The 20,926-nt window shown below is 36.4% G+C and overlaps 1 protein-coding gene across 2 annotated transcripts in view; it reads left to right on the top strand.

Moving 5' to 3' along the window:
• AGMO (alkylglycerol monooxygenase) overlaps positions 1-20,926 on the top strand; it is a 292,081-nt gene that overhangs the window by 114,735 nt on the left and 156,420 nt on the right. For both annotated transcript variants that reach the window (XR_014780821.1, XM_084791218.1), the window contains exons 6-8: positions 16,431-16,497; positions 19,418-19,483; positions 19,574-19,653. Coding sequence is in view for 1 of the 2 variants with exons in the window: in XM_084791218.1 (XP_084647344.1) it covers positions 16,431-16,497; positions 19,418-19,483; positions 19,574-19,653 (213 nt within the window). In the remaining variant the exon portion in view is untranslated. The remainder of the gene's footprint in view (positions 1-16,430; positions 16,498-19,417; positions 19,484-19,573; positions 19,654-20,926) is intronic.

Raw genomic sequence — 20,926 nt, 5'->3', positions numbered from 1 at the left:
TCTCTGTCTCTCTGTCTCTCTGTCTCTGTCTGTCTCTGTCTCTGTCTCTGTCTCTTTCTCTGTCTCTGTCTCTGTCTCTGTCTCTGTCTCTCTCTCTCTCTCTCTCTCTCTCTCTCTCTCTCTCTCTCTCTCTCTCTCTGTGTGTGTATGTGTGTGTGTGTATGTTTGTGTCTCTCTCTCTGTGTATGTGTGTCTTTCTGTCTCTCTCTGTCTCTCTGTCTCTGTCTCTCTTCCTCTCTCTGTGTGTGTGGTGTGTGTGTGTGTGTGTCTGTCTGTCTCTCTCTGTCTCTCTGTCTGTCTCTCTGTGTCTCTCTGTCTCTCTGTCTCTCTGTTTCTGTCTCTGTCTCTGTCTCTGTCTCTGTCTCTCTCTCTCTCTCTCTCTCTCTCTCTCTCTCTCTCTCTCTTCTGCCTCTCTCTCTTCCTCTCTCTGTGTGTATGTTTGTGTCTGTGTGTGTGGTGTGTGTGTCTGTCTGTCTGTCTGTCTTCTATCTCTCTCTGTCTCTCTGTCTCTGTCTCTCTCCCTTTCCCTCCTCCCCTTTTTCCTCACTTTGCTACCCTCCTTCCTTCCCTTCCACCCACCCCCATGCCCAGTGCACCCTCCCCACTCACTTCCCCCTCCTGTGCCACTTCTAATGAACCTGCATTTATCTACTATAGCTTCTTCACCAATTCACTCATTTTGTTTATTTAATCAGATAGCCCAATGTTTCTGGGAGACTTTTTTTTTTAATCCAGACTGTTAAATAAAAGAAATCTCACAGAAACACCAAACTATCAGCTATAACACATGCACAAAGAACCTGACGGCAACGGGTAAGTCTCTCTGCTCTTGGGACTCTTTTTCTCCTATATGTTTGCTCTGTCCAGCCTTGATATGAAGGATTTCCTTGTCGTATTGCATTCTGTTTTGTCATATTTGTTGTCTCTTGGAGGCCTGCTCTTTTCTGAAAGAAAGCAGAAGTGTAGAAGGGCACATGTTTTTCCTGCTGGCCCTAAGTTTCTGAAATAATGACTCATGAGACTCATGAAATATTTGTTACAAATACCTAGACCACATAGCGAGTCTCTTCTCTGACTGGCTCACAACTTAATAACCCATTTATACTGCTCCACACTCTGCCACACGTCTGGCTACCTGTGCTCAGGTACCATGCATGCATCCATCCTCTTCATATATTGCCCGCTGCATCTCCCACACCTGGTTCTATCCCAGAATCCTTTCTGACGGCCAGGAGTCACATCTCCTATTTACCACCTAAGCTATAGGGCATCAGATTTATTATTGACAGGTGAAGTAGCCATACAGACACAAGATATTCTCTCAATTAAAAGGGTGAGTGGTAGTGATGTCAGAAGAGTGGAAGATGAGGGATTTTGGTCAAGGTGTATTGTATGAGGAAAAAATCTATTTGCAATAATAAAAAATATTAATTCTATTACTTTTAATTATGTATATGTGTTTTGGAGGGAGGATGATATATATATATATATATGAGAAAAGTGCAGAGGCATCGAATCCTCTGAAGCTGGAGTGACAGGTGATTGTGAGCTACTTGGCATGGGTACAAATAGTTGATCTTGGCCCTCTGCAAGAGGAGTGTATGGTCTTAATCACTGGGCCATCTCTCCAGCCCCATGATTTTTTTCTTTTAAGTATTAGTTATGAAGATCAGTTTAAAATTAATTTATGCTGATGCCAACATTTGGGTTCTGTTAAGATTCCACCAAAATTTGCTGGTTTTGTTTTGTATTACTTTGCCCACTCCACCCACCACCACCATGCAAATCACATTTCACATTTGTCTTCTTCACTGGATACCAAGGATTTACTTTTATTATATGCCTATCTTTGTAGAACACATCATAAATATTAAAAATTGTGCTACGGTATTCTATTTCTCTTTCATTTTGCAGGTGGTGAAAGGATGTGTAACTTTCAGTAACTAATGCCCACTTTATCTGTTTTAGTGGCTGTGTCTATAGCACAGTAAAGTATACTTCTTACCCTTAGAGATTTGACTTTTAGATGAAGCTTGCCTTTTTTTGTTGTTGTTGATTTATTTACTTAATAGAACTCTACATATTTCCTCAGTAGCACTAGACAATGATTAGAAACACTAGCCAGAAAATCTTGTGCTCTGTAGCTTTCTAATTTTTCATTTGTTTATTTAGTGCCCATTTCTGCTAAACACCAGGGAGACAGAAGCTGATGTGAGGAAATCTGAGGTTAAAGGCATGGAATGGAACCAAGAGATGATTTAATTTTTATCTCTCCTAACTTCACCAAATTTCATTTTCAAGAAAGTGTTGAAGCTTTCTATTTTCTTTTATCAAAATCTTATAATTTACTAAAGAGACCAGAAAGATTTATTTTTGTTCTAGACAAACACATTTACACACACACACACACACACACACACACACACACACACATACACACACACTATCAATTAACATTCTGAAATAAATTATATATTTGTAATGTGATTTTTAAGCCATAATTGCAGAAAAGATTTTTTTTATTTCAAGCTTCTGGAGGAATTATTTTTGCTCTTTGTGTTGGAGGAAGAAAATTGAAATCAGAAAATATTTTTTTCATTAACAAACTTTACCATTGCTTTGCCTTGTGATACTTGAAGGAAAGTTATGGAATATTTTGTTACACTATAATCATACAACTTACATATGAGTGTTGTAAACACATGATTAGATATGTTAAGTGTTTTATTTGATTGGTGTGGGTTTTATTAATATTTTTTATAGTTTCATTATTTAAAACAATTTTAAATTCAAATATATTTTAATCATATTATTCTGTTCCCCCAAGTCCTTCCAGATAGTTTCCTCCTCTCTAACCATTAAACTTTAAGTTCTTTCTCCAAATTCCAGTACAATAAGAAAACAACCAAAACATAGAACATGAAAAAGATTTGCCGCCCCTAATAAAACACCAAACTGTAACACCAATAAAAACACACCAAAAAACCCCTGCAGAATTCATTATTTGTTAGTCATCTACTTCTGCACAAGAGATCTCCCCTGGAGTGCTGATATACACAGTGCCATTGCACTGGTAATAAACTGATACTCCCTGTCCCAGCATGTGTAAATACAGTTCTGTTGATAACAGTTCTGTTGTTTACCCTAGTAGCTAGCCTTACATTCGTTCGTTAGTTTATTTGTTCCTTTTTTGAATACAACAAAAATACAATAATGTAAAACAAAAACAATTACTTTGAAGTTGGAAAAGACAGACCACCAGAAGGAAAAGATCCCAAGACAGGGCTCAAGTGTCAGAGACCCATGTATTGGCACCCTCGGGAATCCCATAAGACAAAAAACTGGAAGCCATAATATAACCAGTGAGGATCTTGTGCAGATCTGGGCTGGCACTTGGCATGCTGCTTCCATCTTTGGATCTCATATGAGCTTTGCTCATGGTGAGAGGGCCTTGTTTACTTGCTATTTTCCATCCTGTGGCTCTTACATCCTTTTTGAACCCCTCTTCCCTTGGCTCCTCTAAGCTCTGAAAGGAGGGGTTTGATGGAGCCATCAATTTAGAATTGTGTGTTCTACGTCCTGTCTATCTGCATAATTTTTGGCCATGGCTCTCTATACTCATTCCCATCTGCTGCAGAAGGAAGCTTCTCTGATGATGGCTGGACAGGCCCTGATCTATGAGCACAGCAGAACACCATTAGGAGTCATTTTATAAGGACATTTTTTATGACTAGTATCATTTGTTTAGCCCTGGGTCCCAGGAATAAAGAGAAATTCCAGATATATCATGTCATTTTCATGATGTGAACTATATCATTTTTCTTGGGTTCTCTGGTACTAAAGATTTCTTGTGTTCCTAGTGGAGTGAATTTTTTTCTTTAACTTCTGTACATCATAAGACTTTTCACTGTGAGATAAGCATAATAAAAGTAATGACCTGTGCAGGTCAGTTCCCTAATGTGATTGCAGGTAATTAACAGTAAAGCTGTGATTCAATGACTGATATATATCATTTTTTTGGTTTCCTCCTGAAGTCCATGCAGCTAATTTTATATCTGCAAGCCTCAGTCTATCAGAAAGTACCTCAGCCATGTGTCTGTTCTCTAGTTTGATAGTTAATATATCCTTTCCCCAAAAAACATTCATTAAATACTTGACACTTCCTCCTAAATAGACATTTAATGTTTTGGGCTTGTCATCTCATATTAGTTACATTGTGTTGTTAATGAGGTAACACTATTAATTTTCTATTGCAAATTCTTTTGTCTTTTATCACTTTTAAGACAATGGTGAGGGTCACACCAGCTATGGACCCATGATAAAAAACAACAATGGCAATTTCTATGTTTATTTATATTCTTGTGGAGGTGGGTGAGTATTCATGTGCGGCAATGTTTATACAGTCCAGAAGAAAAATCTGAGGCTCTGGTTCTCTCTACCAGGATATGGATCCTAGGATTGAATCCTGTTCATCATGTTTGACAATAAGCACCTTTACACATTAAGTGTGTGTACCAAATCTCAAAAGAAAAAAAATTTAAGTTCACCAGTCTCTGTGAGCCAACACCATGCCTCTTAAGGCTAAGACTTTTAGTATCTTGTGATTTATGTAAGCAAACTACCACTGTCTTTTGAAATGAATTTTTGATCATTACTCATCTGCCAGGATTATACATTAAGCAAAATAATGATCTAGATAGATCTCAGTATAAAGAGATAGACAGAAAAGCATAAAACCTATTTCAGTTAAAAGAGAAAGGACATTAACGATAATATAATTTTCTTGTAACCTTGTCTATTATAATGTATGGTTTTGAAATACAACACGCGTTGGGAGACTGTTCAAACAGTAAACTGTCTCAGTCACTTTTTTAATTTGGGAGCTGCTATCTTGCTCTTCCAGTTCACTCAGGTATTTAATTTGTACTAATTCTCACTTCTCTGATGGGGTTGAAGACCAGATAGTTTAGTCTTACAACTAAGCTTAGTTGGTAGGGTTTAAGATGCTTTTAGATCAAGATAGATGTTTTAAGTTGGTAGAGATGAGATATGATAGATATTGATCTTCACTCAGAAATTTAGACCTGAGAAGATAAGAAAGATGTTTACTTCAAGTTTGCCAAATACAAACAGCTAAATCACTTTGAATGTAACATGTATATAACTCCTGATTGTCATGCCGGGCGTGGTGGTGCATGCCTTTAATCCCAGCCCTCGGGAGGCAGAGGCAGGCGAATCGCTGTGAGTTCAAGGTTAGCCTGGTCTACAAAGTGAGTCCAGGACAGACAAGGCTACACAGAGAAACCCTGTCTCGAAAAACCAAAAAATAAAAAATAAATAAATAAATAAATAAATTCCTGATTGTCTCATGGTTCTTCCTGCTGTATGTAGTTTATTTTATTCATGTGTAATAATATAAATGTGTATGTTTAAAAAGAAACATAATTTAAAAATTACAAAAAAAAATACAGCACACACCAAGAATCACAGGAGAAAGGATGAAGTTTAGTAAAAGGGCTTCTTTTAATAAGAAATTTTATGTGAAGGACTAATATACATTAGTCCTTAGAGGTTGTAATCTACTGATTGAAAGTGTATTTTACAGAATTTGGCTTAAAATGCACACACACACACACACACACACTTAAAAGTAGATACACACAGTAAAATATTTGATTTTAAACAGATCTATTTTTAACAAACATATAAAAATGAATAAAAGTTAGGAGATTTACCTTTTGAGAAGGGAAGCCAAGCTGGAGACTCATATGTGCTTTGTCATTGGAGAATATGATTCTGACAGGTTCTGTCAGAACAGAATGAAAAGGCCAGAAGAGGCCATCAAAAGCTGGAGTTGTGGATGGGTGTGAGCTGCTGTGTAGATGACAGAAAGAGAACCCTGGTCCTTCAAAAGACCAGGAGTTTCACTTAACCACTGAGCCACCATCTTCCTAGCTCCTGGAGTGGATTTCTCACACAAAACTCAATTTATCCGTTTTGCAAACAGTTACTTTTAGGGTAACATCATATTATTTATAGTAATGTGTCTTATTTTGCCACTGGATACACAAATGGGCAAGACAACTAAAGACACTGGTAGTTAAGAATGACTTTTATAGGGTTAATGTGGTTATGCCTATGCATCCTTCTAATTTTCCTCTGGTATTAAATAATTAATAATTAAATAATAAGTTTAAAAACCAAATTACTGGTAAAGAACCCGTGAATTTAAGATAGAGCAAGAGGATGTAAGGCACATAGATTGGGGCAAGAACGGAGTAAAGGGAATGAAAACATGTCACAATTATATTTTAATTTCAAAAGTAATTATTAAAAACCAGTCATTGGGAATCCATCTCTCCTTGAAGTAATATTTTAAGCATTCTATTGTATGTATTTCTTCAGTCATTTGAAAGAAAAGTTAGATCAAATTAAATAAATGTTAACTTTGTGTTACCATTGTCTTCTTGTACAAGACTTCTATAATAGGAAGTGACAAGAGTCAGCCTCCCTGACAATTTATTATAAACCCAGACTTTTAACACTTGTTTACTATATAAACACAGCCCAATACCAGTCTTTGTTCAAACCCAGCCTTTACGTCTTTAACCCTGTGCTGTGGTTCCATCAGAGATCTGCTCCCTATGAAGCACTTTGTGATCCCACCAGTCTGATTCCTAAGGATTGTTTTATTTCCAAACTATAAATGTTGTCTTTTCGCTGGTTGGTGTGGAAAGTCAGCTGCTTCCATATTACATGCCTACTGAAGTAGGGAACTGACGAATCAAGGTAGGAAAACATCTGGCCATGAATAAATCAGCATTTGTCCAGTATATCAAAGTGTGAAAATAGGCAGACAAGCTCATATCCTAAAGAACTCTGCTTTTGCCTGCTTCCCTGTAGAGAGGTTGAGGCTAATATGGCTGCCACCACCATCTGTCTAAATACGAGTGAGTGTTGTCTTGAATTATCACAGCAAAACTAGTGGAGGATACAATTAAGTTTTTATTTTTACATTTCTTCACCAGATGCTTGGCAAAATGAAATAATCTACAAATTCTCAAACTGATAAAACTCTTAACAAAGAAAACAATAAGAATTAAAGATCAACCAGTTCAAAGCAACAAGTAGAAGTCTTTTTAATATGTAGATATATGTGGTTCATGAACTTTTAAATTTTCTAAAATTTTAAATAAGAATTGCTGTAGTGTTACTGATCATGAAATGCATATTTTTGTACTATTCTATTTCATCTTATACCATCACTCATTTGAAATAAATCATTGAATTTCCAGATACTACACTGTAATTTCCTTTGTTCTATTCTGGGTCCTCTCAAGAAATCTTAGAACAAGCTTTCTGCATACACAATAAGTACAGAATGGGTGAAGCTAATGTTGCTGGCCTTCTGGTCAACCATGAAGATAGTAAACATAGACTTCTACAAATCAGTCAGTGAGGCTGCTTGTAGAATAAGCATCCTTACTTCAAGGCTTTTCACCTTGAGGTCTGGGTAACAACTCAGTTTCCTGCTTACTAGATAATGGTTGTGATGGCGATGAATTCAAAGTCATTATAAATTTAAATCAATCAGCTAGGTAGTGGCAATAGAAAGAAAAAAGATAAATGTTTTTCTTAGTATGAAGAGAGATGGAAAAGGCAACTGGTTTGTTAACATTTTTAATCAAGTTTTTAACTTTATATATTGAAGTTACTCAATCTTCTAAACAAACTTCATTTGATAAGTTCCTGTGTAAGTCTATTTTATTTCACTTCTAAAATCTTGTGAACATCTTAGCAATTTACAAGACATAGACTACATGCATGTTAAAATAAGTGTTGTTCTACTAAAGATGAAAATCACTTTAAATACAAGATTCATATAAGCTTTTAATACTCTCAATATTTACAGTGTGCATAGAAAATGGTTATTGGTAGCTTAGTAATCATATGGAATTTGAGAATATATTTAATATTTAGTACAAGAGAAATACATTTAATAAAGGGAATATATGCATGCATATTGATACATTTTATTCATGTTTACTATTTATAAATGGAAATATATACAACTATTCACAGTGATAAAATATGTATAACCATTCATGGTTCAAAAAAAACACAAAGTAATATATAAAATAAAATCTTTATAGTATTATCAACATTTATATGAACAAATATTTAGATTCATAGTTCATGCTTGAAATACTGACTGTAATTAACAAGAAAAAATAAAAAGAGAAGAGATGAAGAAGATGGTGACCAACAGAAGAAAGAGTGTGGTATTAAATTGGCTAAGGGGAAAATTCTCATTACAATATGGTTGTTAGCTCATTGAATTTTAGTTTGGGCTCTGTGGAGCCTTGTCACTGATTTACCTGAGAAATTTTTCCACTTACAATTTCAGTTAAAGTGTAGCTTTGTATGTTAAATAAAACATAACAATAATGATAAATGACATATGATAAATGCGTAAAAGACTGCAAGGGCATTTCTCTGAGATATTGGCTACATTGGAATGCGAACCACAGTGCTCTGGGACTCTGGCTCATCAATCAGGCGTGATGCCACAAGTCTTTAGCAGGTACAGTCCATGTCAGCAATCTAAGCCCTACTCATCTGGTGTCACTATCACTCCCACAATGGTGACTTCTGTATCCTCCTTGGTTACTCACTTATATACAGGGGATTCTTAAGAACAACACGCTTATAGGCATATTTTCCCTGTTAGATGTCTTTTTTCCTCACACAGGAAAGGAGGTTTTTTGTAACCATAACCATCTCTTATTTTGAAAATACCTTCAAAATTAGCTGCAGGTTCATGCATTTGTCCTGAAAAGTGCTTATAAATATCCCCATGGATTTTCAAGACTATATTTTAGTATTGTAATACCCATTTGCAGATATAAAAACTGAAAATTAGAAAAATTATGTAATGGTCCCAACAATTTTCTAAAATTTGATAACAAAGTAGAAAATGCATTTTGATTTTAGATTTAGACCTACAGAATATGGGATTTAGAGATTTTTTTAAAGCAACTATTTTTTTTTCAGTAGCAAAAAAAGAGAAAAGACTCAGATGTACACAAACAGTGACAATTCCAGGTCTGCATATAGTGTGCAGAATTTACCCGTGAAAGAACTTCCAACACTGCTGAACAATGCAAAAGTGATGCCATTAGTTTGGCTATGTGAGTAGAGGAGGACAGCATCAGAAGGAAGCTAGTGAGTATAGTGCAAGAACCCAGCCCCGATGGGGAAATTTAATGAGAAAAACACATCTATAATTCCATATTTGTCTATAAATAGAAGTGGAAGAATTAATAAAGGAGATAGCATTTGCAAATTTTAAATGTTTGAAAAAGATAGAAAAAAAGGAAAATATAGAAATATTCTTATATTCCTTACTATAATTTTAATTTTTAATACTTATTTATTTTTATTTTATGCACGTATATAGGTCTATGCACCATTTGTGTGCCTTGTGTCCATGTACATCAGAAGAGGGCATCTGGTCACCTGAACTGTGGTTACAGATGTTTATGATGTTGTAATGTGGGTGCTGGGAACTGAATCCAGGTTCTTTCAAAAAATAAGTACTTTTAACTGCCAGACATCTCTGCAGCCCACTCATTGTACTTTTTTTGATTAATTAAAGATTTTTTATCTTTTCCATATATTTTTATATTATTACATGTGTATACAATAAATTACCTATAGAAAGAAGAACTATGACACAATCAGGGCTTATATAAATGTTACATTCTTAGTTTTATAGATGTTTTAAATTGATAATGACAAGATGTGGTGAAGGTTGATTTACATTCAGAATTTTAGATGCACCAAGATAGGGAAGATGTTTTCTTCAAGGCTGTCAAATGCAAATTTAAAGATGTTTTTATTAATTCAAAGATATAGGTTAACTCCTGGCAGCATCCAGTCTACCTCAAAGAAGTTGATAAGTATCAAAGATCCTCCTTATGGAGATGGCTTCAAATGTGGCAAACAAGCCACTGGGCAAAATGTCTTCTTTTCTACTACAGACAGAATTATGCCTAAAAATGGGCAACCTTGGATGTAGGCTGAGTCGATGGCCAAACTCTAACAAGACAAGTTAATCAAGTCCTCAATATTTCATGCCTCTGAAATATATCTGTCATATATACTGGGGCAGAAAGCAGAAGATGATGTTCCAACATTATAGAGAGTTTCGGGCAACAAACTGTCTCTGTCATCTTCTCATTTGGAAGCTGCTAACCTGTACTTCCTCTCTACTCAGAAAATTAAATTTATATCTGCTCAAGTTTCTGATGTGGTTGAAGACCACATAGTTTAGTTTTACAAGTAAGCGTAGTTGTTTTTGGGTTAAGATGTTTTTAGGTCTAGATAGATGTTTTAAGTTATTAGAGATGAGATAGGGTAGATATTGACTTACATTCTGAATTTTAGAGTCATCAAGATAGGAAAAATGTTTTCTTCAAGGCTGCCAAATACAAATAGCCAAAACATTATGAATGTAACATATATAAAATTCCTGATTGTTTCATAGTTCCTCTTGCTGTAGGTAGTTTATTTGTATATATTGTATATATGTGTAATAATATAAATGTATATGTGAAAATATTTAATAAAAAGTGTAAGAAATTATCATTATCTCATTATTACATAGATAATATAAGCCAAAGGTACAAACAAACAAAATGATGTGTGTTGAAAAGCAAATGCCTTCTGTCCTGTTCCAGGTAATCAGGTCATTCTAATAGTTTATAACTGTTGTGTATTTTTAATGTGGACTCCAGAGGTGTCCTTTGATATATATATAATTAAATATATAATATTATATTAAAAAGAAAATATTATGATTTTCTAACTTCTTTGGACTGAGGCAAGAAAATGTAATTTTCTGAGTAATTCTAATACACTAATTTGCAATAAATTAACTGAATATTTTTGTTGAAAATGACTCTTTCCAATTTGAGGGTGTTTGTCATCAGTTTTTTTCCTTCTTAGTGAACAACTATTATAGAATCCAATATTTGAAAATAATTAATAGTAAAATAGAACAGTATAAGTTAGATGCCTAAGAAGTAATTAAAAATAGGACAATTACATATTTTCAGTTCCAGGAGACTATTCAGTTTAAACTGAAAAATGCAACGTTATTTGCATTATAGAAGACAGTCAAAAATGGGAAAGATATGATTAGTTAATAATAGGCATGTTAGTGGATTGGCTGCATGCATTTTGTTTCAGCACTGTAAAATCATTCCATATTTATCTTGTAGACACAACAGGAGACCCGCCAATGGTTTATCTGTTTAAGACAGATTATGAATATAGGGTCGGTCAGTAGGGTATAACGATTCCAAATTAGCAGGTGACACGGGAATTCACTTTTCTTTGTTTCTCTTTTCTCCAATGAAAATGAAACTCATACAACCCTCTGTTCTAAAATTCAAGAGTCCTTAAAGGTATCCATCTGCCCGTGATCATCAGAACTTCATTATCCCATTCTATATTGCTCTGTAATTTCTGCTCATCTTTTCATCTTCATTTTGGATGTTGTTTTTAATTGTCCAGTCATTTGATTGATCTTTAGCCCTGGTATTACTTTCCTGGCTTCCAATCCTGTTGAGCTAGACTCGTTTATTAACTCTGGCTTTAGAATGGCCATACTCAATCCCACAAGCACTGCTCCGCTAATTTCTATAGCAAACTGTCTTAAACTTCTGTTGTTCTTTCCTGGATCTGGAAGGGCCTGTAGAGAATGTATCTGTATATTCTTTTTTTTTAAAACTAGTCATTTTTTTTCTCCTTTATTAATTTATTCTTGTTACATCTCAATGGTTATCCCATCCCTTGTATCCACCCATTCTTCCCTCCTTCCCATTTTCCCCTTATTCCCCTCCCCTAGGACTGTTCCTGAGGGGGATTACCTCCCTATCTGTATATTCAATCTCAATTTGAAGCATACTCTACGTTAGCTTATCTTTACAACAGGTATTTCCTTGTGCAATTAGACACAAGGTTTATCATGATTAAACCCACTATCACTTCTTGCAGTTGTGATAAATAAAACAATTTCACCAGGGCAGGCAGATCATCCCTATGAAGGAATAAGAGTGTGAGTATGGGAAAGCATGATAATTTTATAAATGTGATGCTGCTCAGTAGTCATGGTGTTTGTGAAGTCTTGTATGTATGCTGTAAGAAAAAAGAAAGGTAAGGCATCTTCTGACTGAACTTGGTATATAATGTGGGATGAACCCTAGTAACTGCGAAAAGAACAACGGAACACAGAATCAATTATTACAATATGCTTCCAAAGTTGCAGGGAGGGCAAAATTCTCATTTGAAAAATTAGTAGTTTGAATAGTAGTTGAATGTGGCATTTGGGTAGCGGCTCAGGAAGGGTAGGAGGCCACCAGGCCTGGAAGACAGGTAGACTAAAGTGAGTAAGAAGATTCAACACTGGAAATCCCTCCTAGGAAAGCTTACAGATGGATTGAACTAGGATTATGTCAGGCCTTATGAAGGTCTTTGAATGGGGTCTGTCATTGGCTTCATTTTCTTTTTGATGATGTAAGCTCTCAGTGTAGCTCTCTCAGTGCATACTTATTATGATAAGGCTTTTGGTTTGATTCTCAGAACAAAAAAAAATTGAAATGTCATGCACAGATAATGACCACATTACACGGTTCTTGTTCACTTGTTTCTATATAAAGGCCTCTCCACCAGTCCTAATAGGGTCTGCGGAGTGAGAAATAAGGAGCCTGTGACTGCATCAGCAAATGACCCAGAGCACTTCTGATGGACCGAGTCTGACATGGAGAACTCATCATGGAACTCCCTATCACAAAACTTTAATTCTTATCATATACGCACTTACAACTCCTTGAAAAAAATTTATTTTAATTTTATTAATTTATTCAGATTACAACTAAATTGTTATCCCATCACTTGTATTCTCCTATTCCTCCCTCCCTCCCTCTTTCACCCTATTCCCCTCCCCTAGGTCTATGACCGAGGGGGACCTCCTCCCCCACTATTTGGTCATAGGCTATCAAGTCTCATCTTGGTAGCCTGCTTGTTCTTTCTTTGAGTGCCACCAAATCAAAACGGCCTAAGTAACTGTGTTAGTAGAAGAGTTCATGGTTTCAACAATGAGCAAGAAGTGTCTAAGTGTTTTACTTTCAAGTCTGGGGAAGAAATTCATATACAAGTTTTAATGATGTGGAAACTGATACCACAATACATATAGCAAGGGTATAGGAAGAGACCTATGGTCTCTCACTGCTTAGAAGTGAGACCTTAGTTATTAATCTTTGAAAGTTTATATTTTTTCCTTCATACGATGATAAAAAACAATATTTGCTCCTGAGAAAATAATTATAAATTTTGGTATAAAACTTCAAAGTACCTCTGAGCTTCTGAAGTTGTCCGTGGACTTCCTGGGCAGTCATGATGCTCAGAGTATAAAGACGAGGGACAAAATTACGTAACTGGGTACACAGCTTCAGTGACCTAAGAGGCCCAAGTGGAGCAAAAACCTTGCTGCAATGTAGATGCAGAAACCTTCAAAAATAAGTAGAATCACTTTCACTCCTATGTAGTCAAGCCCTTAGCTCTTTCTTCCTATCAGAATCATACAAGTTTAAATTAATTTTATTTGATGGAAATTTGTTGTATGTGTGCCTCTTTTAAGTTTCTAATATTTACAGTAGTTATTGTGCCCCCAGAATCCCACATTTTAATGATTTTTTAATGACAGAATATTGACTTATACTATATTTAAGCTCCGTTATTGTAAAAATTCTGTATTTTCAAGCAAGCCATTTAAATCTAATAAATTGAGACAACGTTTTCTAACAGTGCCAGTGGGTCCGATTATTCCCAGAGTAACTAACATGTTTTCAGGAAGTGAGTCCTAGCTAGATGTGGTTGAATTGCTAAATGGCTGAATTTGCAAAAGTGGGCGATAATTAAACCGTTACGCTCAGCTCTTATTAAATATTAATGAATTCTCCATGACTCTGAATTAGAAGGTTTTCTACATAAGAGCTTCTGACCGGGTTGTCTGAATGATGAATCATCTGCCATGTGGTGGTCTTCTCTTCCAGCTCCACAGTACTCACAGGCACAGTACCAGAGAATTTAACTGTGGTTAAGTATGTTGGACTTGGCTTTTACCTCAAAACTTTTAAAAGAACTTTCAATATTGATATCACTGTGTTTTAACCTGAAGGAGCAAAATGTTTGCCTGTGGTAAAAGAAAAATGACATTAAATAATAATAATAAAATCAAAAGCTCGCCGCTCTGCCAAGACCCCCGTCTTCTGAAGGCGCCCCCCCCCCGCACCTCCTGTGGCTTTGAATCCTGTCTGCACACACGCCGGAACCCAGGCTCAGCAAAGCATCTGGGTAGCAGAAGCTGCTTAGTGTGGCCCCTCCACCCCTTTGGTTGTTTGTTTTTGTAACAAATGTTAGGCACCAAAGAGACAAACAGGGGCAAATGGCTTTCTCCTTTGCCATCTGGTTTTCTGGACCCAAAGCATGAGTTTATAGGGTCCTGGATGCTGAGGAGCGCACTTACCCATGGTCCAGTCATCACGTCCCTTCTGTTCACACAGGTTTCCACCAGTGGAGAATGCTGTAGTGATAGGTTCTAAGTAATAAAGTGTGCTGCTCCTTCTCTGTCCCCAGCGATTGGCATTGCTTGTGAGACAGGAGTTGTATTCTTTACTTCATAGGACTATATCATAATAAAAACAATACATAGAGTCAAAGTACCTGAAAATACAGAAATTATTTTTTAAAAAGTCTAGTGTAAAGATTAGTTCCACTCTGATAGAGAGAAGGAGTTATGTTTGGAGGCTAAAACATATTTATTCTTGAAATAACTGTAAAAAGGATGGATAGGACTCCCCACACCTATACCCCCGGCCGGATATAAATGAAGAGAAAAAAGATAGAGGGATAAGGAGGACAGATGGAAGAAAGGAAAACCTAAGGAAATGTCAGCAGTGCTGGAGGCAAGGACGACCTTACAGGCCTGCAGATAGTGGACAATCAGGAGGAGATGCGGGTGCCTGTGCTGTTGGGGAGGTCCAGGCTGCTATCTGACAACAAGGGTATATATAGCTTCAATTTGAGAATACTATATGGAACAAGTTGAGGACAGTGTGGCTATTCCAGCTGCTTAATATCTACAGAACAGCAGCAAACTGGTTATTTTAATATTGTAGATTAATAAGATAGAGCAAAAACACATTATTTTGGAGGAAGAATATCCACTCAGAAGTGTGTATCTGGGTCTGGAAAGATGGCTTAGTGGTTAAGAACAGGTACTGTATTACAGACAACCGGATTTGCGTCCAAGCACCCAGGTCTGGCGGCTCAAAACTGCCGGCCACTACAGCTCCAGCGGCTCCAACTCCCTCTTCTGAATTCCTTGGTCACGATATTTAGATGTACAAATCATCCTAAGGCAAACACACAAATATACATAATAAATAAATAAATATAAATATATTTCTGAGCTTGAACACGTGTTAAACTTAGTATTGCCATATATTAATAAATCATATTTTTTGTAAATTTTACGTCATTTTTGTCAATAATTCAGAAAAGCATGAGATCTACGTTTTTATCGTTAGCTTTTATTAAACACAGATATTTTGATTCATTTCTATCCACCATTCTATTTTTTTCTCCGTGTATTTATTGTCAAAATATTTTCAAGCAAAATTTGGATCTCATCAGTTATGCTGTCATAAAATTGCATTTTCATACTTACCCAATGCCAATACCGTTATCATTCTAAATAAAAGGTTTTTTATCTTCTAATCCTGTCTGTACCTACAGGATAACGTTTATGATTGCTTGTTTGTTTCAAATAAGTACCCAAAAAATATACACATGTTACTTTTTTGTTGTTTTGTCCTAAGCAGTTTGAGGCTCTTTAGCCATCATCCTGTTCTTTCCCTGCACCACTGACATGTTGCCAGTTCATATCAATGTCATCATTGATTGTGGCTGCTTTCCCCTTAACCACAGTGCATGCAAGATACAGTCACATTCAGAAATATGAACTATATTATTTTATAACACTGTTACTCCCTCTGTTTTAGAGAGAAGGGGGCTGAATTACCATTAGCTTAAGTTGTTTTCCTGGGATGACATGTCAAAGCATGAAATCTCAACACTGAATTGAGTCAGGTAGTGCCATGCCATGTCTATGAACACAGTTGGATGGTCACCACCTTCCTGTGATGTCTCAATGGTAGAATGAGTTTGAAGCTTTCTGTATCACACATCCCATATGAGTTTCATGCATTTGTGCAATACATGTACGTATTCAGTGCGATTTACCTATGTGTGCACTTTACCAGTTTTTTGTTTGTTTGTTTGTTTGTTTTTGCTATGAGCAGATCATCAGAAGCCTTGGCCCTTTGGAACTGGTCCTTAACACTCCCAGCCATCACAGGGTTCATCATGGTAAGGCAGTTCTATTGCTTTTTCATCATTTAAAAATAAATTAGTGTCATACTTGTGCTACTTTAGTAATAAAACCACACCTCACACTACTAGTGGACACTGCAAATAAGAATTGATTTTCCTGTTCTATATAGAAAAGCCTTCTCCACATCAAGGCATGGTCCAGTGGACATGACCTTTCTCAACTTCTTCCCATCTTACCTAACGGTGCCTGAGAACTCAGCCAAACCACTAGAGAGGAAATTGAACGGGTCCTCTCTAGGTTACTCCTATGTAGTGCTGAATGAATGTCCTGTCCACAGTGAAATTGTTAGTCCTGAAAAATTCTGATTTGAAAGAAACTTATTTTTAAGCATGTGCACTACTGGAAACAAACAACGAGAAACCAGTTACATAAAGCAAAAAGCTTTTTTCCAAATTTTTACTAAATATTTTACATATACATTTATGTTATTACACATATGTACAATAAACTAACTACAGCAAAGAAACAATGAAACAATCAGGAATTATATATATTACATTCATAGTGTTTTGGCTACTTGTATTTGACAGCCTTGAAGAAAACATCTTTTCTATCTTGGTGAGTCTAAAATTCTGGAAAAAAAAAAGAGTACATACTGGGATTTGAATAGAACTGGTAATCAACACTTTCCTCTCCTGCCTCAATTCAGTAAGGAGCTCAGCACAAGCTGCACTGGCCCATGAGAAGCCCCCATGTGGCTGGTGCCTAAGACCAGAGGCACCAAATTTAGTGAAAATCAAAATGTGTTTTATTTGGGAAGTGCAGGAATTATTAAGGATGTGCATTTTTTGGTGATTGGGGGGAAAAGTAAACTTTTCAGGTGATGAGGCCGGGGTAGCAGCAAGATTCTCCAAGCCACTGCCATATACCTAGGGCATGAATACATCTTAAGGGCATAATGCTGAGGGCCCTGGACAAAGCAATTGGAATTTGCATTTCTGTTGCTCTAAGCCTCTGCCTACATAGGCAGTGCTGGAACACTACAGCATGGGAACCCAACAGGGGAATTGCCCCTTTCTCCCTGGCCAGGTCTTGTGCAGCATCAGAAAGGATGGGCCAAGCTCTTTCAAACTCAGCCCTCTTTCCTCTCCTGGGAACAGTTAGCAAGGGAGTGTAAGAATCTTGTGGATTCCTCCACATAAACAGAAAAATCTGGAAAGAGGAGGCCACACTGAAAAACAAACAGCTGGTGATTTCTTCTTCTGTTTTTTTCCTCTTTTTTTTTTTTTTCTTTAACCTCACCTTCCCACTTGGCAGATGCCAATTAGACATGAGCAGCATCACAGTGTCCTGTACTTTAGGGTCAACACTTTGTGGTGAAACTGTCCTGGGCACCATAGGGTGCTCAGCCGAGTCCCTGAATGGAGAGTGGGCACATGAGTACAGATACATGTTTTACTAGATTAAAATTATTTTACTTCAGATTTAATAATATTTATATTATTAAGCCTGTTTAAGTTGTTTATGAATTGACATGTTTTAAAATTAATCTATTTATTCACTTTACATCCAAAATCTTAGACTTCCTCGCTCCTCTCCTCACAGTTCTACCCTCTCTCCCTCTTCCCCGCCCCCTCCCCCCCCACCCCCCCCACCCCCGTCCCCTAATCCCCAGAAAAGGAGAGGCCCCAACCCCGACTCATCCCAGCTCATCAAGTTGTATCAGGGTTGAACACATCCTCTTCTCCTCTGGCCTGGGGAAGCAGCCTGCCAGCCGATTTAAGATTAAAACACATACAATTTAGAGAAAAGCTGCCAGTTCCTTATATTAAATTTAAATTGTAATTTGTATATATTGGAGCTGGAAAATTAACATATTGCTAAAACTGTGATTCCAAGAGTAATTTGATTAACCATGCCCTTTATTATCAAAATAGTCCAATATTTCTCTAATTTTTCTGAAACATCAGCAAAGAAAATAGCTAAGAATGCATAGCATAAGAACAAAAAGCAAATACATATATTTACTTTCTTAAAATTTATTATTTTAAAATTGTGTGTATGAGTATTTTTCCTGCATGTATACTCACATACCACATGCATTCAGTGCCTGTGGGGGCCGGAAGAGGGTGTCAGATGCCCTGGAACTGCTCTTCCAGATTGCTGTGAGCCACCATGGCTGCTAGGGACTGAACCTCAGTACTCAGAACAGCTAGCGACCTTTGCAGTGGAACCATTGCTCCAGGCCCTAAGTATATATATTTTATCTCATTTCCTTTTTACTTTCCTCTGAACAATATGATTTTTAATTATTTCTCAGTAGTTTTTATTTTAAAAAAACAGTTACCTAAATGTACCTAGACATTTAGATAAAGCATTGGGAAAAACCACATAAATTAAAAACTTTATGTCTTTAACAACTAGAAATAATAATAAAAACTAGAAAATCAAATGAGACTATAACTCACAAATAAAATCTGTCATTGTCAGTGATACAATTTTTAAATGTTTTGAGATCATAATATAATTACAATATTTCTCCCTTCCTCCCTTTAAACCTTCACATAGACTCATTCTCCTTCAAATTCATGGCCTATTTTTTCATTAGTTTACTTGCATGTGTGATTGATACATGATATATGCATATGAATATGAAGTATATGTATACATATCCTTTAATGTGTCCTGCTTGGTCAGTATAATGTTCCCTGAATGTATGTTTTCAAGATTGACTGATTGGCACTGGACAAGCAATTGTGTTCTTCCCTGGGTAAGACTACCTCTTTCAACTCAGCTTTCTTCAGTTACTTATAGTTATTTTTGTTAGATTCAAGAGAAGATATTTTAAAGCTGTTTTATTCCTGCATTTTTGCATATGTTCAGAAACAAGAAAAATAAATATTTCAAATGCTCAGTTTCATCTATTTAAAAATAATTTTACTATTTTGTCTCCAGGCAGAAATCGTTACTGCATAGATAAAAACTATGCTGGCACTCTCATTATTTGGGATAGAATTTTTGGTAAGTAAAGAGTACAAATATCAAAGTAGTTAAACTATCTACTTTGGAAATCATAGAAAACCCATAGTCATTGTAATGTTTTCCTTCCAGGGACATTTGAAGCCGAGAATGAACAGGTTATCTATGGTCTAACTCATCCCATTGATACATTTGAACCATTCAAAGTGCAGGTAATTCATTCAGCATCGTTTTCTCTGAATGCATATAATTTCACAAATTTTATGTTTAAGAGAAAAAATGGACACTGCAGGTGGAACCGCATACCATTGTTGTTAAAAAATATTTTACACACAAGTGAATTTGAAAATAGCTTTAGTGTTCAAGTGACTTGAGTCAGGCAGGCAAAATTCATTAAAATCTCTAAGAATTTTCAAATATGTCCAATACCTCAAATAAAAAGAAAGTGACTCTTTAGCAAGCATGTTCTTTCTCAGAATAGGCCTCAAAGATATTCATGTATTCAGGAGTAGTGGTACGACATATAATTAATTCTGATCCCACAGTGCAAAAAATACTTGCTTTAAGACTTCAAACTCTGGTTAGAAACTCAACGTGAAGCCTTTACCCTTCTCATCTTAGACCGGGGTGTCAAGGAGCATTACACATCAGTTAGGTCCACATATTACCGCTCCTGCTGAGACTTCGTGGAGCAGCCCAATTTTCTGTTAGACATGTGGTATTGCTTGTTCACTGCCCTTAGCAGTTGGCACTAGAGAAATATAGAATGTCTGCAAAGTTTTGACATGTCAGCATCAGACCACCACCAGGGCTCCTGGGGTTAAGGAATCACAGATGAGGAAAAGGTAAGAATGCTTTACAAGCTGTGATGGTCAGCCAGTGACAGCTCTGTGCACTGGGCTGGTTGTGGTGTCCCGGAAGTCATAAAATTACATGGCCTGCTTTACAAACCTACTTAAGTTTGCACAGACCATTGAGACAAAAGAAAAGTTTGCCATCTAATGAACTTCTGTTATGTGGAGTACCTACAAACATGTAACAGTTCATTCACCAAGAGTATTAACTTATGAATCAGTAGGTCTTTTATTTCTATTTTCTAGCACAGGAAACAGGCTCAGTGCATTTAAATAACTCAAGGTTCAGTTGTCAGCTGCTAATTTAACCCAGCAAACCAGGACCCAGGCTCACTTAAATCATTTTAGTCCTATTCACTTTCTTGTGGCTCCTTCCACCAATTATGGCCAACAGCCATTCTTTCTATATTGAAAATAATTTCTGTGTGCCCACAATTGAAAATGAAAATGTGGATGCTCATCTTCTCATTCTTTTGTACTACATGAAAATTCTCCTTCCATCTTTGTCCCGGCTGCATGCAAAACAGGATGTTTCTCTCGGGAGACACATAAATGCATTCAGAGCTTGACAATCAGATCTATTAAATGAAAGCCTACTTAGAAAATATTCATTTTATTCACACCAGGGATA

This window comes from Acomys minous (assembly GCF_964271855.1).
Source record: "Acomys minous genome assembly, chromosome: 8".
Classification (NCBI taxonomy): domain Eukaryota; kingdom Metazoa; phylum Chordata; class Mammalia; order Rodentia; family Muridae; genus Acomys; species Acomys minous.
Note: the sequence above shows the minus strand (reverse complement) of the source record. Positions and strands in the feature narration are given on the sequence as shown.